The following is a 24,765-nucleotide window of genomic DNA, read 5'->3' on the forward strand; positions in this document are numbered from 1 at the left end:
ATGAAGGTGCTAAAGAACCAAGACAAAAAGAGTACATTTCTGAAAAGAGACCAGGAACAACTTAGGACACAGTTTGGTGGGGAAGATAAGATTAGAAAGAGTGAGCATGGGAAAATTCTCTTACTTTTTTTTTTTTTCAGTGAAACATATATACGGATGCAAACACACACGCATATACACATATGTATAGATATATATGTACATCTGCATATATATATTTGACATCTTCTAGCGTATGAAATTAGCATCATCAAATTTCTCGGAACTGGAAATACCCAGTGATGTTTTGAGCATTAGTTAACGGTGTTAAAAGGCAGGTAGCAATATTATATTATTTTATGAGTGAATTTATGAAGCAGTGCAACTTGTTTTTATGCAATATGTAACTTTTGTTGTAACATCTAAGTTCTGTAATTGCAGCATGCAATGGAATTATATTTTGAAGAAAACATAGTGAAGTAGTGAAAATTTGTTATCCAGTTAGAAGCAAACTTTCAAATAAAATGAGTTAATATTTTCTCCCATCCTTCATATTTGCAGGAGATAGCTGCAATCACTGGATGCATTATAGTGATGCCACTAAAGCCAGAAGTGGATGGGCCACAGAATTATTAAATGAATTCAAAAGCAATGTTGAATTGCTTAAGCAGGCTGTGAAGGATCAGTTTATAGGTTCTCCTGCCACATCACCACCTGCTGTATCTCCTCAAAAGCTACAGACAGGTACTTTGCTTACATCGCTAATGCTCTAATTCCATTCAATATTGAAACTATCGTAAAGACAACTGTTTTCAATGATTCCATCACTGTTCTTTCCTACAGGCAAGGAACACATACCGAAAGGAACATCTAGGGCTTCCTCTGTATCTTCCCAACAACCAAAGGGCAAACTGATGTCTAGTCCTATTGTGGTTAGACTTGCAGATTTCAATATATATCAGGTACATTTCTTTGAGTTAGTAAAACTGGGGCTGCTTTGCCCTTGACTGGTATGTAACCATGTTTTTTAAGGGGCAGTTCTAAAGCTGTTGAAATTTAACAGAAGTCTTTCCATTCATTGTTGTATTAAGACTTTTATGGGCCTGCTTCTACTTTATTAAAACTGGTGAATATTTTCTTACTGACTTTATATTGCATGGTACCCTACCACAATACCACAATTATGTTTTGGATCCAGGTTCTATCATCCCACAAATCCTGACATTTAGAATTTCATCCTTCACTATACTTTGTTAGGTACCCAGTATTTTAATGTGATTTTGTACTTCATGTTTCTCTTATTGATATCTTTTTCAAAGTACGTAGTGTTTGTTGTCTTTTTTTTGTTTGCTTTTAAGAAATTTTAAATGATGGTTTTTATTCTTCTCTAGCCTGTTCCCCCAGTGATATTTTGAGTAGAATTTAACCATTTTTTTTGTTCGTTTCAGTTAGTTGTTTTAACTGCTGGCGGTGGTCCAGATTAACTCTGGGGTGGATAGGAGGCAACTGGATTAGAGGAGTATAATTCTAAGGCAGAATGGTAGTGATACTGGAGGACCAACTCCAAATTTCAGGTCCAAACAAAAACGCCTGGTGTGTTCCCCTAGTCATTGTGACTTCTGTTTGTTCTTGTTCAGATTTCCAGGGCTTTTTTTCCATATCGCTTCTGGTAGAGTGGGAGGTTGGAGCTTGCTTCCAGGAGCCTTCATCTGGGTTTCAAGTGTTTTTGTACTGTCAGTGTTTTCATTTGTCTTCTACTCTTCTGATGCTTGTCTCCCTGTCCTTCCTATACAGCTACTTTTTCAGTTTTTAAAAAATAATATAGAAATAATGACATTACAATAAAATTTTTCTAGATATATCTGTCATTTCTTTAAATTTGTGTTAATACAGAGATGTTTGTAACCTGAAAACAGCTATATAGGTGAAGCAGGCTTATAAAGGTTATCTATTCATCTTTTCCAGTGAAACTATTACATATATCATCATATATTGAGTATTTAAAAGTTGGCAACTTCAAATTAGCAGTCAGACCTACAAAGTGTTGGATGAAAGAGCTTTGTTTTGACAAGTTATGTTTTAAACTAAGGTACATTCCATGAAATTTAGAGTCCAATATATACCAAAAGGCAATCTCCTCCTTGGTTCACAATTTATATTGTAAAGAAACAGAAGTAGTAGATTATTCTTCTGTGGTGTTTTGATTCTTCTGTAAAGTAGACCTTTGGGCACAGCCATATATACATATCCCTGCTAGTTGCATGCTGAATACCTTGCCTAGCAACATACAATTCAGAGTTGGCCCATGTACTGGAATCTGTCCTTTTGATAGTACAAGGACTTCATGATGTTTGCATAATAAACTTACCTAGCTTATTGATCCCTTATCGTCTAGATACGGGATCCTTTTTGGACAACTGGTATGCAAATATGCCATGTCCTAGCATAACTGCTTATATAGGAATTGTAGTGTTTGCAATAAAGATATCAGACCACTCTAGGCTTCTACTGAATACTTTTGAAAGTGACCTACTGCATCCTGCCTCATGAGTGAACGGGATCTGGTACCATTAATACCATACAGTTTTCTTGTGCAACTGTTCTGTGAAGACTCCTACTAAAAGTTAACCAGGTGTTTTGTACTGTTTGCGCTTTGTGTAGACGGGGATCTACATCTGAGAGCAGTGGAATGTTACCCTACCAGGGGCAGTCCTTTGCAACTATAAATGCTTAATGATTGACGAAAATATAATGTATTAATGAAGTTAATCTTTTGTCTTTTACAGGTCTCAACAGCAGACCAGTGCCGTTCTTCCCCTAAAACATTGGTCTCCTGCAATAAAAAGTCACTTTATCTTCCACCAGAAATGCCAGCTATTCATTTTGAATTCACAGAATATTACTACCCAGATGGAAAGGACTTTCCTAGTAAGATGATTTTTTTTTTGTACTGATACATAAATTTTTATGTAATCTTCCCCTTTATGAAGCTTAATATTGACTCCAGGTTGACAGTTCAAAATGGTCAGTGGTTTTCTAAATTTGAAAGTACATAATACTGCTTCATTTCTTCAGTGCTTGCGTCTGGCAAATCCCTATAAATATTGACTTTTATAAATACTGGTTTTTAAGTCTGAAAATAAGCACAACGTTTTTATTATTCTATGAAGAAAGGCTGAGAGAGCTGGGGATGTTCAGTCTCTGAAGAAGAGAAGGCTTCGGAGTGACCTCACTGCAGCTTTTCAATATTTAAAGGGGGCTTACAAAAAAAATATGGAGAACAACTTTTTGCTCAGGCAGATAATGATAGGACAAGGGGGAATAGTTTTAAACTAAAAGAGGGGAGGTTTAGATTAGATGTTAAGAGGAAATCCTTTACTCCGAGGCTGGTGAGGCACTGGAACAGGTTGCCCAGAGAGGTGGTGGATGCCCCATCCCTGGAGGTGTTCAAGGTCAGGTTGGGCAACCTGATCTAGTGGGTGGCTTCACTGCCCATGGCAGGGGGGTTGGAACTAGAAAAGGTCTTTGAGGTCCTTTCCAACCTGAGCCATTCTGTGATTCTGTGATTTTTACTGAGAAATTTCTCATTCTCCAATACATACTGTTTCTGTAGTTACACTGCCTGGCTACATAAAAACTCAAACTAATGCAGTAGTATCTAAGATGCTATGAAAGATCTGCTGGAGTTAATTTAATTAATGTGTTACGGGACTAGCCCTGTTTTATATTACAGAAATGTCAGTAGATTTCTTGGGGATAGGACATGAGGACAGCAAATCTCCTTGGTTCTACCCTTCCTCTGTAAGGAGGACAGCCTCCTCCTTTTCTCTGACTCCATTCTATTTTAATATTTTACAAAAAATTCAGTTAGTTGCTTGAAGAGAAAGGAGTATTGCTTTAGGCATGCCCTGACAACATAGTCTTCCTTTGGACCAAAAGAGTGGGTTTCCATTATTCTGACGTAAAATACAGATGGAAATGGAAGTCTGTACTCACTTTAAATAAATAAATAAATAAATTTACTGTAATGATTTTATTTTGTCTTCTCTTTTAGTTCCATGTCCAAATTTGTATGGCCAGCTGAATGCTTTACAGTTCACCCTGGATGAGAGAAGTATTCTTTGGCTAAACCAGTTTGTGTTGGATTTGAAACATAGTCTTATTCAGTTCATGGCCATGTACAAGTTAAATGACAACTCAAAATCAGATGAACATGTTGATGTCAGAGTTGATGGACTAATGTTAAAGGTATACTGTCATTGATTAGGGGTTTTGAGCTTCTTTGGAAGAAAATGCTTATTCTCTTACTCTTAAAAGCCATTAGCCAAGCAGCTTAAGGAATAAGTGAACAAACAACCCATGCAGTAAGCAGCAATGCTCTAGAAAACTATGCAAATATGATGGTTTGGACACAGACTTGTCTAAGGTGCTAATTCATATCCTAGTGTTCTTTTGTGTTTTTGTGTTTTTAACTGAAGATCTGAATTGGGAGTATTAACACACGTTATTTCAATGTGTTCAATGAAGCTGACGTAGCAAAAGGAAAAACCTTAGAACTGCAATTAAAATAACTAGCAAACATATGTGCACTCTGCATATTAATGCAAGCGACTTTCCTTGCTCCTCTGATTGTAGTATATCAAAGCTCTTTGGTCTTCTTAAGGAATTCCTGGAGTAAAGAAACTAGTTCATCTGAATGCATATGTCCTTCTCTAAAACCAATTCTTTACATTTCTTGTTTCATATTGGCCCTTTGCTGTAGTTCAGGTAGAGAAGTTTGTTCTCTACATGTTTATTTCAGAAGAATGACATTAGTTAATGCAGCTGAACATCAGATTTTTGCCTTCCTTGTCATCATCTTTGGAGGAGAAGGTTTGTCGAGGAGGGTTTTTTCTTTTTTTTTTTTTTTTTTGGCTGAACTAAGAAATAAGACACATCAGTCTAACGTAGCTGTCTTAAATCTAAGTCTTTCAGAGAAGAAAAACCTGAGTCCCTTATGTTTTTATACAAACACTGAGTTTTAGATGCCACAGTATCCCTCTTAAAAATTAGAAGAAATATAAATGTTAATCTGCGAGCCTGACTTACCCCTGTTCTGTATTAATATACTTGAGTTATATATATATAATTAATAATATAAAATTAATATATAATTATATTGCTGTATTTTAGCTCTTGTGGCTGCTATTTTTTAAAATTATATACTTTCTTAATCTATATCTTTATAACTAAATGAAATGTATTTCTCTTGCAGTTCATCATCCCATCTGAAAATAAACCTGAAATTCATAAAGATCAACCCCGTGCAATTTCCATTCAGAGTTCAGAGATGATTGCTACAAATACAAGATACTCGCCAAACTGCAGGCACTCTGATCTGGAAGCTTTGTTTCAGAACTTCAAAGACTGTGAATTTTTCAGTAGAACTTTCACAACGTTTCCTAAGTCCCAGAAGAATTTTAATCTTTTGCATCCTATCTTCCAGAGACATGCTCATGAACAAGATACTAAAATGCATGATGTTTATAAAGGTTATATCATCCCCAAGTTGAATAAGTATGCATTAAAGACATCTGCAGCTACTGATGTTTGGGCCTTGCATTTTTCCCAGTTTTGGATAGATTACGAAGGAACAAAAAGTGGGAAGGGCAGACCAATAAGCTTCGTGGACTCTTTCCCTCTTTCTCTTTGGATTTGCCAGCCATTAAGATTTGCAAAGTCGCAAAAGGAGCTTTTATTGCATAATCAGACAACTTTTAACATTCCAAAAAGTGAATCTAGTGATCTTGCTAATAGATTGCAACGTAAAAAACTTTTAAAAGAATATTACAGGAGTGAGTCAGAGCCCTTGAGCAATGGCATTCAAGTGTCTCATTTCTCAGACACTTCAGGAGTGCTTTCTGAAAGCTCTTCCTCTGATGCAGATGTACATGTTCTAGTCCATGTTCAAAAACATGTAAGCATGCAGATCAATCATTATCAGTATCTTTTTTTGCTGTTTCTCCATGAATCCCTTGTATTGCTCCTGGAAAACTTAAGGAATGATGTAGAAGCAGTGACAGGAAAACCTGCAAAGCAAACAGATATCTGCATTGGGATTCTGCTGAAAAGCGCAGAACTAGCCTTACTACTCCACCCAGTGACTCAGGGAAACCCTTGTAAGTCTCCAGTTGTGGAAAAAGAAAGCCCTGTGGCATCAGAGCTCTCTCCTTCAGGAAATGGAGTAGCTCTTACTTCAGAGAATAAATTAGTTGGTAATAAGATAGTGCTCGATTATGTATCTGACTGCAAGCCTATGAATGCTGAAGCTAACAAAGGCATTTTAACGGATCCTCTTTTGTTTAAATCAGAGAGTAATACGGATTTTCAGAAAGGAATGTCATTTTCAGATGATGCATCAGATAAAGGTCTGGGAGACACCAGTGAAGGAGGAAGCAGTGGACTTTTTAGTAGAAGTGATTCAGAGGAGGTCTGTGGACCTCTAAGTGACAAAAGTAGCTTGCATCATAGAGACTCAGTGTCCATTTTAAATAAGAGAGAAGATTCTACTGAATTTTTTATTGATAAAGAGGATGACAAAAGTATGTTCTCAAATAAGTTAAGTGAACAGGAAGGCACAACTGAAGGCTGTCTTAACCAAGTCACTGACTTGGAAACAGAAACTACCTTAGAATCTGAAGAGCTTGAAATCAACAAAGAGAAAGTGACCTCAGTTAGAATGTTTACATCCCAGCCTTCATCAAGGTATAGAAGATCTAATACTAAATCAGTTTTACTGCAATTTGAAAATATTTATCAGTCTTTTTGTCCATGTACTTCTAGTAATGGTCAGTGAAAGTGAACGTCTAGTAGATGAAAATTTTAAAAGTATTTAAATTCTGAAGATATGTGGTAACATTCAGTAAAAGCTAAAACAAACTGTTAGCTAATTGTGTTAAACAATTTACTTAACTTTCAGTTTAAATGTTACAAAATATGTATTGAGAAAATAATTGACACAAATATGTACAGGAATGCATGTTGTTTCTTTGCTTAACTCTTTCTTGCCAAAGGATTATAGAATAATCAGATTTTTTTTCTTTTATATCTTATCTGGTTTAGAGGATTTTTAAAAGTAACTTCTAGGAAATTCCCTTCACGTAAAGCAGTAATTTCCTATGTGTTTATATTTCAAAGTGCAAAGCCTAAGGAACGCTGCCCGTCCAGCCTTCCTGCGTTCTCTGTTTCTTACAAGAATATGAAAAGAAGTCCATCGCAAGTCTCTCTGGATACCATCTCTATTGATAGTATGATGCTAGAGGAGCATTTGGTGGAGAGTGACGGAAGTGATAGCCAAAGCTTTCTGGAGAAAGGTAAATAGATTTAACAAAATATTTTTAAGCAATCTATGAAAATGTTGTTTGTTACTAAAATAATACCCAAAAGGATTGTGGTACAGCAAACCCTGGGTATCTTACAACACTATTGCTGTTAGCTTCACTAGTGGGTAATACCAAGTATATTCACAGCACATCATTTCAAGGGAAAACAGCTGGGTGTGCTACTTAAGTAGTGCTACTTAATTAAGCACTAGTCAGTTTTCATCTCTTGAGGAGAGTAAAAGCATTGCAGTGCTGTGTGGGAACCCTGAGTTAAGCAGAACTATTCCCTGCTTTGGTTTTAAGCACCCATTTTTGGCTGTAAGTGCTTACGGGCTGGCACCTTGAATCAGTGTTACACTTGAAGTGGTAAAGAAGATTCAATTTTAAGAGTAGATGGGGAAAAAAAAAATTCACTAATGCTTGTCATGAAAATCATCAGAAAGATAATTTGGTAGTCTCCTTGCAGCTTGTTCCGTCTGAAGCAGTTTCTTCCTATTGACTGTGTAACAGCAAATACTTGTCCAGTTTTTGCTCGTCTGTGCATGTGCCTTTGCTCCTGATCTGAGGGAGGAATTCAGCTGTACAGTAATTGTCTCTATATAGTCTGTAGCATTGTGGACTTGTGCAAATATAATGATTTAACTCTCTGATAGAACTGATTAAATAATTTTCTAATGTCAGGAAATACAATAATAAGGTTTTATTGGTACCTCTTTTCTGATAAATTCTATTTTTGAATGAGGAATAACAACATTCTTTTTCTGTAGATTTTCTTTTTGGCCTAGAGCAATAATGAGAAGAATGTTTCACTTGCAGACCTGTTATAAATTTGGATTGTAGGAGCATTTCTACATATGCATATGTAGGAGTATGCCATAAAATATTTTTTCCATTTTTAATAACCTTTTAGTGTCTTTTTAACTTAAACAATATTTAACTGCTAGTTAAGTCTGCATGTTTCCAAGTTGTCAAGGAAACACTAACTATCATGATGACTCTAATGAAAAAAATATATACTTCTTTCTCTAAATATAAAACTGCAAGCATTTGCTTTAAAGGTGCTGTGTAGTATTTTAGATACACACCTTGGAATCTTTACCATTTTTTTTTTGCTGAATCTGTTTTCGATTTGATTTGGAAGACTAAGGCCCTTCGCAGTTTTTCATGCAATGCCTGCAGAGTGTTGTTTCATTTTTGTCAGTATATCCTGCCTTACTTTCATAGCATCTAAAACTTCAAACTCTGAATGAGGAATGGGTTTGGCAGTTCAGTCATAAATATTTGTTTAATATGCTGTTCAATTCATTTTTAAAAATGAGTTAACACATTCATGCAGTATCAGGCACTGAGTTTATTCTTAATGCAGGACCGATTCAGGTTATGCTCTGCTAATTTTGCGTTTTTTCTGATGCATGTATGGAAGGTATTACAGCCACAAACTATCAAAGCCCATCAGAAAATGCCCATGAAGGAGGCACAGTGATTGAAAATTGTGATGGGTCATCTCCAGATGCCATGAGTGCTGCTTCAGAGAATGCCCATGAGACTAGTGAAGAAATGGTAATACTATTGAATTGCATTAGAATACATGGTTCAGTAAATTGAACTTTAAAATAAAGATAAAATTAATGCTTTTTGAGGGGATTTTCTACTATTTTTGGGAGTTTTTGTTAGTGCACTACGTAGGCCTATGGATCTAGTGCCATTGTAATAAATACAAATGAAGATTATAATTCAAGTTATGCTGAGCATTCTCTGTTCTTATCTCCTCTGTGTAGCCACTATTGATAAATGACAGTAGCCACTTTAAAGTGTCAGGAAATATTTCCGCTTTAATACATAGTGATGTTTTGTAATAGCATGTTCTTTTATGCTCCTACATATTGAGTATATTTAAAAAGAGCTTTTTCATATCAAAGGTATATTAAGCATAACTCTGACATCTATTACATGGAGATATTTCATCGGCACTGGTAGCATTCTGTAGTATTTGCAAATAGGACCTTAACAACTGTCCAGCCGGGTCAGATGAGAAATGCTTCTTGTCCAGGATGATGTCAGGACAACGGCCAGTATTTAGAGAAGACTATAAAGACAGGAGTTGTGGAGAAAGATTCTCTTCCTGAGACACCATGAGGGCACCAACTTTCTTTATCTGCCTATCTCCTTCTTGCTGTTCTTTGCACTAATCAAAAATTCTCAAATTATGTTCTTGTATCAGTTAAGGTTGAGAACTGGATACCTAAGAGAGTATGGGTCAAACAAAACACAATGAATTTCACCTTCATTTAAAAAAAAAAAAGCTCACCTGAATTATTGGTTCCTTCCAAATAAACTTTGTTACTTGCACATATAGATAATATGAAGAAAATAAAATTCACGCAGCTTGTTACACAAATATATGCTGGCATTTTTTTCTATTTGCAGAATATGACTAAAACAAAAAAAAAAATAGAAAAAAGCCCAAAGTAGTAGTAATGATGATGAACATATAAAACTTTCCAATAACAAAGCTGACTTTTGAAACTGGCTGCTACTTTTTTCAAAAGACACTGCAATCCAATAAGTACAGAAAAAGGGCTGACTGCTGTGCAAATTGCCGAAGTTTAGTATTCTGTCCTGGTTCTTCACCGTGGTCTGGTTCAGCACTGGAAATGCTTGGTTGCATTTATAATACACATGAAGCTGGGTGCAGCCTCAAAAAACGTCAGGTATCACACATGCTTCTTTAACAAGAGTGGGGAAGGGCTATCTCGCTTACATGACTTTTCTGGCCAGTTCTGAATTGTTATGGGTGGGTTATGAACACAAGGGTCTGTCTGGGCAGACAGTCGAGCCAACCCATTGTCAAGCCGATGGGTACAAAAAGAAAAGAAGAAATGAGAAAACTTTCTGTGAGCAAGGGTTATGGGTGCAAAGATTCTTTTCCTTTTGAGGGAAGAGAGAAAGGTTTAGGTAACTTCATAAACAATAACCAATATAAATTCAATTTTAAATCTCATTTTTTAATCTTAATATTGTTGACAGATGTCTGTTGTGGTTTTCCAAATATTTGGTGTTAATGGTGAAATCGACATCAGAGGTGAAGACACAGAAATATGCCTTCAGGTCAACCAAGTGATACCAAATCAACTGGGAAATATCAGCGTTCGACACTATCTTTGCAACAGAACTGTGGGTAAGAATTAATAACGAGATCTCTATTGTGAAATTGGAGTTGGAAACATTTGTTGTAAATAAATGAAAACACTGTATTACCCTTAAAGCACAAAAACAGTTTTATGCTTCTGCTAGTATGGTAACATCCTTTTTATGCTGGTTTAGAATATCTACTCTGGTTTCTTTCCTAATTGCCATACATTGAATAGGAGGCAAAAATTAAATAAATAAATAAATAAATAAAATTAAAAATGGAAACGTTTCTGATGGGGGAGTAAAAAAAATGCATTAATTGCATTGACTTCTCCTGATTAATACAACTTGAGTTTAAAAAAAATAAATTACATTTTCCTATTGTTTCATCAATATGGAACTCTTACTGCTCTAATGATACTTATTTGTACCCTGGTTTTGAAGGGCTGTTTCTGAAGACAGCTCCTTCATTTCTTAAAGATACTTTTCTGTACAACAGATTAAAACCCACAGTTCAAACCGATTTATAATCTGTGCTTTAAGAAAAGTTAAAATTGCCTTTGTATCAGGAAAAACAAGCTGCCATGACGGCCTTTATTCTTTCTTTTCTTTTTTAAATACACTTGATAAGCATACAGAGAGTAGTTTCATGCCAGATATTGGCACAACTAGATCAACCAGTATATTAAATCTGAGCTGTTCTTGGGCATGGATACATGTACATTATCTGCCAGGAAACCTAGTTCACATACTGTGAGGTTTTCTTCTTGGCATGCTGTATTGGCATGCCAGTCTGTCACAGTTTGTTTTGCTCCCCTTTGCCAGCTGTCCACACGGATTGCTAGATGCCAGCTCTGCTGCACTGCAGGGTTTGGGGGGTGCAGATCCCCGATGCACCTGCCTCCTGCTTCTGGTTCATCTCCTTTCCCAGGAAACAATTATAGCAGCAGTTGGCTGCCATTTATTTCCAGCCTTGCAGCAGTACGGATTTTCTTCAGGAGGTTCTGCTTGGTGAAGCAGCCTCCAATGTCCTAGCTAAAAAAAAAAAAAAAAAAAAAGTCACTTTCTGGTAAGCTGAGCTGTTGCCAGCAGCTGCTGCTTGAGCAGCTGTTGCATGATGTTGCAATCGTGTTCTTGCATCTGAAGGCATGAGGGAGGTCCAGCAGGGAAGTCTCATTGATGACCTTCAGACAACAGGCGGCCAGTTCTGGTTATCTGTCATGTCCTCGTAAAAGCAAGAGGAAGTAAATAGTAAGAACATGGCACCTTCCTGCTCTCACTTGGATCTGAAGCTAGAACATGCCTCCAGCTCAGCTGTGTATGAGAGGCTTGCACCAATTCCTTTATGGACAATCGGTTACAATGTGACTGGGGTCTACAAATACTGATGTTATGTTTCTCTTCCTTTCTGTTTCTGGTGGCTTTCTGGATAGGTGACATATCAACACTTCTTTCTACATTGATGGTCACTCTCACTCCACAACGTACATCTTTTCTCCACAGAGCTCTGCTTTCTGTACCAAGTCAGGAATCTTCTGCAGCCAGTGCTGCTCCATATCTGCTACGTATATCCTAATATAAGAACTAAGGAGGGAAACAATTTAAAAATAAAACAAATTCTAGAGGATCGAGGTTAGGATTAAGCTTGAGAATTGGGTTGAAAGAAACGCTTTAAATGAGTTAACAGTAATAAAAGGTAACTAAAAGAACGAATGAGCAAAAGCATGAGAAAAGTATCCAAAAACCAGCAACTTCCCCCCTAGATCTTTAACAAAACTTACTCAAATATTGAATTAACAGTTGTAACCAGTTACAGCTTGCTATAATGTTAGCACAGTAAATGTAGGAAGGGAAAAGTGTGCTATTGCAGGAGTAAGTTTGAGGGCAGCGTGGCAGCTGTGCACGTCCCAGCAGAGCTGGCTACAGGATGATGACTTTCATCAGATCGTGTGTCTGGCAGCAATAACAAAAGAAGGGGTGCAGAGGTACTCTGCATAGGAGAGAATGCTTTTCACTGAGACCTTGTCGTGCATGTGGAAGTTTGTAGAAACTTCTAAATTGCTTAACCCAATTTCTCTCCCATTCTCTCTCAACTATGGCAGTTTCAGGTAGCTACAAGATAACTGATGTTGGCTTCATGGCTGAGACTTAATGCATGGTCTTTTAGTTTTCTACACTTTGGAGTCTTTGAGCAATGTTGCAGGTGCTCTTTCCTGGTCCCACAATACCTAGGGCCTACCTTTTTTCCAACTTCTAAGCTTGTAAGCATTGGACTTTGCTGAGTTTAAACCAAGAAGCATCTGTATGATTCTTTTTTTAATTAATTCTGTCCTCAAATTCATTTAACAGGTAGATGCTCTACTAATATAAACGGACATAATTCAATTAGTTTTAATTGAGTTACTTTTTAAAATATCTTTCAAATTTCAGTGTTTGTTTCTTAACATGATTGTTGTGAACATTATATGCTTTTTGTTGTATAAATCACTTCTCTAAGTCAGACATCATAGTGACAGATATGACCTTTAACAAATCCCTTGGGGTAGCTGTTTCTGGTGGTGAACCCTTTTTTTCTGAACTACACATGGATACTGGGCTTAGTTTTTCAGTATCTTGTTACCTTAGGTTTTTTTATTTTGTTTTTAGAACTGTTCAGTTGAATGTTACAGTTGTCCTTACTGGTTAAAGATACTGAAACTAACAAGAAAATGCTAGTTTCCTTTAAGGTTCAAATCTACTGCCACCCAAATAATAGAAGCAACACATGCTCATGTTCTCTATCTTACTAAATTGCTGTTTACGTTCCTGTGTGTTAGCAAGTAAGTTCCTGAATCAGGAAATTATGCCTTTCCAAGAGAATACCTGCTCTCCTGAGAGTGTGAGCTGACTTAAATGTTTTTCTGAATTAAGACTGAAGGATTTAGTGGAAAAATATGTAAAATAATTGTTTTTCAGTTCTCAAGACATTGAGAAAACACAAATCCCTTATGCACAACTATACTTCTGTATCACCCTTTTCTGTTGTCACAGTGAAGTACAAGTACTATATACGGATTATTTTTCTATAGTACTTTTAAGAGATATACGTACAAAATTAGTCTGAATTTATTATATATACACAGTGTTGTAATTCCTGGAATATACTTCCAAAGTACTTCTGGGAAATTATTTGGACAATAGAAGCAGAATTAATTGCATCATAATTGCTTTTTGTACATTGCAAAATTTTAATGCAAACTTATTTTTCTTTTGTAACAGGTTCTGATTGTAAATCTGTGGCCGGACCGGTTAGTTCATCACCTGAGATTAGTTTGAGATGGGAAAGTGGGCCCAGTGCTATCATACATTCTATGCTGGCTGTAAAAAATGGTTTTCTCCAGTGTCATGTAGAGAACTTCAGTGCTGAATTCCTAACTTCTTCCCTCACAAACATTCAGCATTTTCTAGAAGATGAAACTGTTGCAGAAGTGATGCCTATGAAGATAAAAGTTTCTAATGCGAAGATTAATTTAAAAGTATGTTAACGATAAGCTATTTGGCTGCTTTAAAGAAATTGTGTTCTTATTTCTTTGATGATAACCTTCTAATCTGGATACAGTTAACTTCAAAGAAACTGCTATCATACTCTGTAAAGTCTTTAGATAACAGTAAAACAATTTAAAAATCCATAGATTTGGTTAACTCTGTGGTATGCCTAGAGAGGAATTCTCTGCATGACCAAGCTAGTTACGTGAATTAATACTTTGTACTTTTTTCCATCCTTTCCTAGTCAGTTTTATAGAGTGACAAGATCTAGGAGTATTACAGGTAATGTATACCAAATTCCTACAGGCACAGTGTGCTTTTTTGTTTTGGTTTGGTTTTGTTTGTTTTTTGTTGGCTGGGCTTTTTTGCTTAGTATGGTGATGGTATTTTAATTACAAAACAGATTTTTGAGGGTAATTGTCTTTCCTACTTAAAGAACAGGTTACGTAATGAAAGTGCAGTACAAAAGAAGGAAGAGATTACAAGAACTCCAGTTCAAACCACTTGAATACTGCTTTTTAGAACCCAGATTTTTCTGTTCTACTCTACCTAGAAACAGTTACTAAACAGTGCAAGCTTTTCTCACCACTCTAGCTTAAAATAGTAACACTAAGAGGACAGTGCTACTCCAGTCTTCCAGGTGATATCCTTTTGGACACTTAAAAGGAGTGTCTGTGCTGCACAACCATTGGATTCAAGGATGATTACACTTGCAAAAAAAAATCATTATAACATTACATTGGAAATTAATAATCACCTATGTAAATGTGGAATATAGCAAGGACTGGAGTAGCAGCTCCAATTCTGCATCATAGGCTAAGGCCTTGAACCTGTTAACCTTCTGGACTGGAAGGTCAAATGTTACCTGTACAATGTTCTACTCAGACTTGAATATCAAAATCCACCAGTATTCCCTCTCTACTTGGTGCAGCTTTTCCATCCCCTGAGGATTCTTAAACACTCCTTTAGGGCTATTTCTATACCAGCAGTAGCGCAAGGACGTTCTCTAAGAGCTGTGAATCTGTTCCCCAGATTTAGGTGCATCACAAATGTGAATGTTCAAGTGCAGAAAGAAAGGTTTCAATATACAATCACCTAAATTTTAAAAACGGGATTGTGCTGATTTATTGGCAAGAAAGCAGGCTTAAGCAAACTGCTCAAGAAAACAGCTGTGCATTAATAAACGGGCAATAAGGGTCTGCCTGGCAGCATTAGCACTAAAGTGCTCACTCAGCTGTGCACATGTCACAGGGAAGCTGCTCATGGTGGCTGACGGATGGCAGATTTGAGACACAGATGATTCCTTTCCAGAGCATTGTTGGTTAGTAAAGAGTAAGAAGATATGGTTCAACTGTATGCTGCACTGACTATTCAATACTGTATATTATTATTTTTTTCTGAATGGGACTTGATGCAGTGTGTTTCCTGGAGAAAAAAGAAAATAACCTTCCTTAAACTCTTGATTTATTTTTGCACTTTCTACTGCAATCTCAGTGATGTTTCAAGAAACTTTATCAGTTACACCTCAACAGCTTTATTTTTATGTGCTTAATGCTGATATGTATAGTTTATGATTATACTGCATTACTCGACTTGACATGGATAATGAACTTAAAAAATGTCCTGTGGGGACCTCAAAGGAAGTAATTTGTGTCGTTTCCCTTCTGATGAGTATAATAATGTAACTGAACTACAGCTGGTGTCATCCCAAACTAAATTCTAAAATGACAAAGTCCCCTTAAGAATGATACGTGTCCCTTTGAATCTTTAAATCATTCAAAAGAAAATCAGATATAGTGTGGGGTTTTTATCTCTGACTCTGAAAGCTCCTGAGCTAAAGGATGTCTTGAGTTGGGATTTAATCTTATTGAGATGACTGTAAAAATACTTTGAAGTATTTCAGTTAGATTGTATATATTGAGTTCAGTGAATTTACTCAAAAGATAAATATAGGCCTTTAATATGATCCACAGGAAAAAAAAAAAAAAAGAGTAGTGGAGGTCCTGTTAGAAATTTCTGCTCTGAAATGTTCCCTTTCAAGGTTCATTAAATGAACTTATGTTTAATTTAACATCTTAGCTATTTTGATTTCCTAGTAAACTCATCTTTGAATATTAATATTTTTTTAGGATGACAGTCCACGTGAAAATCTCAAGGTGTCTGAGCTAGTACCCATAAAACTACATATTGACATACTCTGGATAGAAAGAAATGACGATGGCTCTTTTTTCATTAGAGGTTTGTATCTTCTTGCCGCTGGATATCTCAACATTGTAATCTAATTATTATTAACACTGTTTTTTTTTTTTGTGTAGACATGTCTAATAATGACAAAATAATTGCTGATAATTTGTGTAAGTAGTGTTGCGATAAACCTTAATTCTAAGTGTAGTTAGAAGAAAGTTACCTTTTTGAGTAATGTATTGTCTGTGATAACCTACAACTGAATCAATCTGTGAGAAATAGAAATATGCATATAACTTCCTGAGGGTATGTTTCCTCAGTGTTTCATCATAATAAGTCTCAGATTCTTTCAAGATCAACTACAAATCAAACAAAAAGTTGCATTTCTTTACAATTAGCCAAGAGAGTTCTGTGTTGTCTTTGTGTTTTTGTCTTACAGGTAGTAGGTAGAGCATATTGTAAACCAAAAATTTACCTGAAAAGTCCAAGTAACTTTTCAATTTTGTATATTATGGTAGCATCTTGGCAGGTTATGGCTACGATGGCACTGCAACTGTATTTCGAATAGGGATTTAACTTTATACCTTTCATGAACTATGTATATCCTTTTCTCTTTCTACATGTATAGGCAAATACTAAATACTGTTAACAAAGCAATACATTTAGAGGTAGAGCTGCACTGTTGTCTTACACAGATATGTCAAAGAATCATGGAGTAATCTAGGTTGGAAGAAACCACAGGAGGTCATCTGGTCCTTCTCCCTGTGCAAAGCAGGGGCAATTTAGATCAGGTTGCTAAACACCCTGTCCAGTCAAGTTCTGAGCATCAAATAGGTGATTTCACAATGTGTCCTAAGCAACCTGTCCTAATCCTTGGCCACCCTTATGGTTAATTTCATTTAGTAATGCCTACTTAGAATTTCCTTTGTTGCAGCTCATGTCTCTTGCCACCTGTCTTGCCAGAGGTGCTTGAGGACTTCCCAAACACTTCTGGGAAAGTCTGGTCCATCTTCTCAATACCCTTTCACTTGGCAGGCAAAGGTAGCTTACAGATCACCCCATAGCCTTCCCATCTTCAGATTGACAAATGCATTTCTCTTAATCCCCTTATTTGTACATCATGTACTCCTAGCCATTATCATCTTGGTAGTCCTCTGCTGTCAGTATCTTTCTTACACTGGGGAATCCAGAACTAGATCCAGTACTCCAGATGTGGTCTAACTGCTGCTGAGTATAGGGAGGGATAATAACTTCTTTGTTTGGTCATCTACACCCTTGCTAGTGCAGCCTGTATGTGGTTGATCTTGGCTGTGAGGGCTCACTGCTGACTTACATTCAACTTGCTCACCAAGGCCTACGGATCCTTTCCTGTAATGTTGCTTTCTGTTGATTTGATCCCTGTCCTACAGTGAAGTAAGAAGTTATTTACTCCCACCTGCAGGACTTCACACGAGCTGAATTTCCTGAGACTCCAGTCAGCCTATTTCTCCAGCATGTTCAGGTCCCTCTGAAGAACAGCCTTGCTCATCTTGTCAGTCACTTACCCTTCAGTTTGGTATTGTTTATACACTTGTAGAGGGTGCACCCACCCCTTCATCCAGGCCCTTAATAAATTAATCTGACAATATATGATGTATTGTATCACTTGAGGAAGAGAAGGTTGCAGCGTGATCTTAATACTGCCTTCACCTACCTAATGGGAGGTTATAGAAAAGATGGACCAGACTACTCAGAGATGCGTGATGGCATGATGTGTTTGTATTTTAATTTCTCCATGTTATCTAATAGACTGAATATCTTTAAATGCTTGAAAAATGCATTTTGGTCATCTTTAGATACTAGACATTGGAGGAAATATTAATTTAACAAGAAAATTTAGAAGAAATTCTTTAAGAAAAAGGAATTTTAGACTAGTAAGAGTGGTGCCCTCATTTTACCCTTGGTGTACAGCAGTATATTTTAATAGAAGTTATAGTGCACTTCGGTTATAAATGCTAGAAAGTTTCCTTAATGGTAAATCTTTAAAGTTGTTTTCTAATTTAAAAACTTGATTCTGCAAGTTTATCTCACTGTCTTCAAATATAAATGCAGTCATCAGATCTAATTTGGACCTGCAGACGTTACTGCAGTAGCAATATTAATGGTTACCAAACTTGTGCTCCCTCCCCCCTGTTTCAGTGCATGTTTCAGGCATTGGATAATGAAGATCTGAAATATATAGTTCTTTAGATACACTTTCTGAATTGCAAGCTCTGTTGTCTTTGTTGTATAGCTAATTACTCAGGATACATATCATGTGGTGATAATAGCAGTCAGTATAAAAATGTGGTAATTTTCTTTGAGCTGGAAGATGCACATATAGTTTCATCTTATGCCTTCTTTCCTTTCTCTCTTCCTCCAAACGGGTATACAATGTTTATTTAATTTTATTTTAAATTTTGTATTTGATTTTGTAAGGTAAATATAGACATGCCTAATATCAAAAATGTGTTTGCTGAGGTGCTTTTAATTTAGTGCTGATGACAATTAAACTTTAAAAAAAAAAAAAAAAACCTAAGTGCTACTCTCAAGTATCTTTCTGTGTTACAGACAATCAAAGAGTAAATGATGTGTCAAAGATGAAGAATTCAAGTAGTGCATTGCAACAAGCAACTAGACCTGCTGGATTTAAAACACAGGACCAAGCCACACAGACTACTTGTGAAATTCCCAGACCTTTTAAATCAAGCAGTGATTCAGCTGACCTCCTCAAAAATGAGGTAATGAGAATTCCTTCACTCCCATAAAGTTGCAATAATCATTGATGTGGTGGTTTTACTCAGGTGGGCGGCTGAGCTCCACCACAACCACTCTCTCACTCCCCCTCCTCAAAGAGGAACGGGGAGAAAATACGATGAAAAGGGTTCAAGGGTTGAGATAAGGACAAGGAGATCGCACAGTAATTATCGTGATGGGCAAAACAGACTCAGCGTAGGGAGATAGTAAGATTTATTACCTATTACTAACAAGCTAGAGAAGCGAGAAACAAAGGAAAGAAACCAAAAGCACCTTCCCCCCCATCCACCCTCTTCCACCTCCTCCCCCCGAGCGGCGCAGGGGAACAGGGGAATGGGGGTTATGGTCAGTCTATAGCACTTCTTCTCCACTGCTCCTTCTCAGTCGCTCTCGTCCCCTGTGCCATTGGGTCCCTCCCATGGGATGCAGTCCTTGCTGAACTGATCCGACATGGGCTGCCCACAGGCAGCAGCTCTTCAAGAACTGCTCCAGATATGGCTCTGTACCACAGGGTCCATCCCGCAGGAGCAAACTTCTCCAACCTGGATCCCCCACGGGCAGCAGTTCCTGCCAGGTCACCTGCTCCTGTGTGGTCTCCTCTCCACGGGCTACAGGTCCGGCCTGGAATCTGCTCCGGCAGGGGTCTTCCACAGGCTGCAGTCTCCGTCGGTGCAGGTCCACCTGCTCCACCATGGTCTCCTCCACGGGCTGCAGGGTGGAACCCTGCTCCACCATGGTACTCCATGGGCTGCAGGGGGACAACCTGCTTCACCCCGGTCCTCACCACAGGCTGCAGGGGACTTCTGCTCCGGCGCCTGGAGTACCTCTCCCCCTCCTTCTTCACTGACCTTGTCGCCTGCAAGGCTGTTTCTCACTCCTCTCATTCTCCCAGCTGCTGTGTGGCGCAGCATTTTTTTTTCCCTATCTTAAATATGCTCTCACAGAGGCGCGAAACAACATCACTTATTGGCTCAGCTCTGGTCAGCAGTGGGGCCCTTACCAAACATGGGGCAGCTTCTAGATCCCTCTCACAGAAGCCACCCCTATGGCCCCCTGCTACCAAAACCTTGCCACGTAAACCCACTACAATTGATCATCACAGTTGTTTGGTTTTCCGGGAGTAGGTTGGGGGAGGGTTACTTCTGTTTAGAGATCTGAGCTGGAAACTATGAAATACAGATAATATAGTTCAGTACATAGGCATGCAAAATAAATGTAATACTACTTTCTAAATAGGGTAGTAATACACTGCAGACTAATTCTTCCCCTTTACGTCAGATGGAGTTTTATGAAGAAGCGATTCACAAACTCTGTAATAACCCTCTCTCCTTTCTTCTGAACATCTCCCTGATCCGTGCACAGCACAACTGCCACAGGTGAAGGACTAGATGGTTGAGTCAGGTCCTTAGTAACCTGTCAGTCATACATGAACTTTGAATTGGTGAAAAAATTCACACATCGCTTTAGCTTTTTTTCCCCTACTGGATACCAATCTATTCCTGGAGCTCAGAACCCAGTGTCATTTCCACTCCTCTCCTGAATGGAAATGGTGTAACTAAAACATGAAGTCCACGGTACCTTGCCTTCTGATCTATCTTCATCAATTCTCTCCATGTTCCACTGTCATTACCTGGGTATCAGTCAGCTGTCCCCAACAAACCTAAACCAAGCAATGAATGTAACCATTGGTTTATATTATTTTAAAAGTTGCTGTAATGGAAAAAGTCGGCAGTATGCAGGAATATTAATAACATGTGTTTCTAACCTGATCATTTCAGCTTCTTGAAGAAAATGAATGTCTCAAACAGGAACTAGCCAAAGCTAAAATGGCTCTTGCTGAGGTCCAAATGGAAAATGATGCCCTCCTTCATCGTATAAAGAAGATGAATGTTGATCATCAGTAGGACAGTGTTCTGTTGGCGTGAGGCATCAACAGAATTTTGGGTGATCACAGCATCTGAAGTACTGTTTGTGAATTGCTGGAAGACATGGTTATTTTTTTGTCACAAAGTTCTCTCATCACAAACAAAATGTTTGTGAAATAGCTACTATTCTGAAATTATCATTAAACATTGTAACTTTTTTCAGCCTGTTTTAAACTGAGATGACTTTGGAGAAATCAGTTTATACTGTACTTTATTAATTTACTGAAGAAAAAAATCATATCATCTACTTTTAATATTATCAAAGGAGATGTTATTTTTAAAATGTTTTTTGAAAACCAGATGGCTCAGCAATGAAAGAAGGTGCCTAGCTGCATAACTGAGTAAAATGTACCATGCCTCATTAACAAACTGTACCTCTGTTTGTTAAGATTATGTTCTATTATTACCAGAAGATGTCTATATAGGAGGTTGCATTTGCACTATGATAATATGGGTTAGATCCTCTAGAATAGTATAGCTATTGAAAATCAAAATAGTAGCCCTAAACTAGTCCCTAAATTCAGTATAACTTGCCCAGAGAGGATTTTAAGAATAGTCCTCTGGTGCTATATTGTTCCATACACCCTTTCCACATGCACTCCTAAAATACCACAGTAAATGCTGGAGAAATTAAGTAAGAGGGCATACTACTGGGCTTTCCTCCTGCATGAAAGTCTGCTACATCTGTACAGCTAGTCTAATTTAGACATTCACACATTTGTTTTTCTCTCTCTGTGATGAGGAGATAGCCCTGCCGTAGGATCCAGCAGTTCGTGAAAGGTGAGATTTGAGCCATTTTGCTTCCATGTCTGATTCCGTGCACTTCATCAGACATGACCAAGGATTTGATCCAGTGTATTTAAATATGTGATGTCAATGCTTGTTGGGGGGTGGGGGTGGAAATTCCTACAGGGATTCATTAATTGTATATTGCTTTTTTGATTATATATATACATATATATTTAAAAAAAAGCTTTAGAGAATCAATTACCCTATGAAATGGTGAGATTACATGAGATGTAACTATACAATTTAAACCATGGCTGATTTGTACAAATTAATAATTTTCAGCTAAAAACTGGTACAGATGGATAAATAAAAAAGCACAACACTAAAAGAGAATATCAGAGTGTGCTTCTAAACAATTTTGGAAACAACATACAAAAAACATACATGCCCATAAGAGATTGTTTTCGCTAGAAATAAAAATGATTGAATATTTTAACTAGTGACCTTGAATCTGACAACTAACAATATTTTAATTACTACCACAGTTGTTTCTGCTCCGTGGGATGTTTGAGGGAATTTTTATGTGTAGATATGCAGATAAAACTCAAAAATACTTAGTATCCTACGGTTTGACTTTGCATATTTAATTAAAACCAGTTTGATAGCCTAAACTGATTTTCATCAAAACTTTTTGGAGACTTTTTGGAGGACACGAAATTTTCACTGCTGTAAATAGTTATTGAAAGTATGTAATTTTAATCAGGGACTCTATGGAAGAACTGGTTCAGGCACTATTTAAAAGCCTGCCTCCCAAAACCATAGTTGAAACTCCCTTTATTACCCATGGGAACTTTTATCTTATTCTGAATAAGATTAAAAAAAAAAAAAAAAAAGAACAAGACTGTTTCTAAGAGAGAAACTTAATATGTGCATTGTAAAAAGGTATTTAAGACAACACAGTATTAAATATAGGTAGTGCAATTTAACATGAATGTCATGTCAGATTCAGGGGAGGAGTTCTCAGCTGGTTGAATTCTGATTGGTACTGTTAAAGTCAGTAATTCTAACTCAGTTTACCCCTGCCAAGCTCTAGTTAGAATTATTCTAAAGAAAGGAATGTATAGAGTGGTTAGTAGCATGTGGCTGGAATAATATGTTGAGACTTGTTTAATTTTTAAAAAGAAATAAACAGCAATATTAAACACCTCTTCCTTCTTACTGCACAAGCTAGTACCTGTTTCTGTTAGCAACAACAACGACAACAAAAAAAAAAGAATCCCAAAACAGCTCTTTCCAGTACAGATGCAGAAATTCTGGGCGTCACCTTCTTGCACTTCATTACAATTGAATACATTTCTCTTCAGGGCAGTTTTGTAGCAATGAGCATAATATGCTCATATTATGCTCTATATATCCTCATATAGAGGAGTATGTTTGCTTGTGGATTTGACACTACTGAGAATGATAGTACTGTGTCACTCTGAAATGAGTTTTGCTGTTGAAAAAGTACAAAGGGAGAGAGAGTTTATTAATGTCCAAAAGAATGATTTTAAACTAAGCCTTAGTAGGTTATCCCAAAAAATAGTGATTAGAAGTCCTCGGACTAAATAAAAAGATTTAATTCATTCTCAGAGCTCTGCTAGTGTTTGTAACCTCCTTAACTCATACATGTGAGATTTGTACCATTGGTAGATCCTCTTAAATGAATCGTGGCCTTTTATTCTGCAAAGAACGGTAGGGAACAGTTTGGAGAACTTTAATGTGTGCAGAAAACTGACTCCAGAAGGTTTACAGGCAAACTGTTACCAAGTTTTATTTTACATTTTCTGTGGAAATTTAAACTGGTCTACATGTTAGCCTAACACTCATTCAACTTATTTAGAAACACTGTTCTAAAGTCTAATAGTGTGTCAAGCTGGCTCACCTTGAAGAGGCTGTGCACTTTCTCAAGAAAAGTCATCGAATCATTTGGCAAGCATTGTCCTAGTTCTTACATTAACTCTTAACATACCAATAAGCACCAATTTTAAATTAAGTTATATAGCCTTACAGAATTACTTACAAAATACCTGTTGGAGAGGCAGTGGTGTGTAGATTCTGGCTGTTCTCTGACGTCCCTGTTCCTGCTTCACACCAGTAGCTTTTCCTGTCCTTGGATTAAGCCCACTGTGGCCATTGTTAGAAGGAACCATGGCACTGGCTGGGAGGGAACTGATTTTTTTTTTCCCTGCCTGCATCCATTTCCCCTGGTCCCATTAGCTATGTCTGTTTATCCATAAGCCGTCTCCCCTAGGAATTGATTTAGAGGCTTAAGTGGGAATCATAATTGATCTCTAAAGGATAATTGCTAGCTGCAGAACATTTCCTAAGGATGATGTGGTGATGGTTATCTTTAGTCGCAATAAATGTAAGGGGAACGTGATGATCAAGGTAAAAACTTCTATCAAACATCTACAGTTCCAAGAGTACAAAACATGCCAATGTATTGCAGAAGTAAACAGCTCCAAGTGACCAGATTTGGGGTACGTAAAGATGGAGAAAGCAGTTTCTGTATAAAAATGTTCTTGTATTGGTCAAGTTCTAAAAGCATTGATCACAAAATGCTTGAAGTAGATTTTAAGCTCACTGTTGATATCTGTGAACTTTGGAGAGTACTTTGGATTCTGATTCAGGTATTGATTTAAACCAATGTCTCTATCTGTTGTAGGAACTGAAAATGACTTTGCTAATATGTCAAGTAGCAACAGAGTGGGTACTTGCTGAGAAATCCACTAATTCATCCTTCCCAGTAGGGAAATGAGCTTTTCAGCAGCACTGTGATACAACCTTTTTCTCTTCCAACCTGTACCATTTCACTTCAGCTGACAGCTTTTGAACAGCAGCCCCATTGCCTCAGTTAAGATACCTAACTTTAAGAACCTCCTAGCAGGCTTTGGAGATGTGCTTCAGCTGTGCAATGTGTGGAGGCAAACACACGGCTTCTAATGGTGCAGACAATTTGCACTGAGGTGCACACTGTTTAGTTTTGTGGCAATGGACCTGATTTTCTGTTACTTATTAACCACGTGGAACCTGACAGGATGAGCAGCACAAAGATCAGGTGAATCAGTAGTAGGTGATGCAAAGAATGTATAGGGAAAGGTTACCAACATGAT

General features: G+C 37.3%; 1 protein-coding gene across 3 annotated transcripts in view; it reads left to right on the forward strand.

Moving 5' to 3' along the window:
- UHRF1BP1L (UHRF1 binding protein 1 like) overlaps positions 1–22,807 on the forward strand; it is a 56,863-nt gene extending 34,056 nt beyond the window's left edge. For all 3 annotated transcript variants that reach the window (XM_040556388.1, XM_040556381.1, XM_040556395.1), the window contains 12 exons: positions 541–723; positions 823–941; positions 2,766–2,907; positions 4,034–4,227; positions 5,234–6,723; positions 7,156–7,331; positions 8,764–8,900; positions 10,368–10,518; positions 13,731–13,987; positions 16,127–16,235; positions 18,771–18,940; positions 20,735–22,807. In XM_040556388.1, coding sequence (XP_040412322.1) covers positions 541–723; positions 823–941; positions 2,766–2,907; positions 4,034–4,227; positions 5,234–6,723; positions 7,156–7,331; positions 8,764–8,900; positions 10,368–10,518; positions 13,731–13,987; positions 16,127–16,235; positions 18,771–18,940; positions 20,735–20,860 — 3,254 coding nt within the window. In that variant the 3' untranslated portion in view covers positions 20,861–22,807. The remainder of the gene's footprint in view (positions 1–540; positions 724–822; positions 942–2,765; positions 2,908–4,033; positions 4,228–5,233; positions 6,724–7,155; positions 7,332–8,763; positions 8,901–10,367; positions 10,519–13,730; positions 13,988–16,126; positions 16,236–18,770; positions 18,941–20,734) is intronic.
- The last annotated feature ends 1,958 nt before the right edge of the window (positions 22,808–24,765 follow it).

Source organism: Cygnus olor, chromosome 1 (genome assembly GCF_009769625.2).
Source record: "Cygnus olor isolate bCygOlo1 chromosome 1, bCygOlo1.pri.v2, whole genome shotgun sequence".
NCBI lineage: Eukaryota > Metazoa > Chordata > Aves > Anseriformes > Anatidae > Cygnus > Cygnus olor.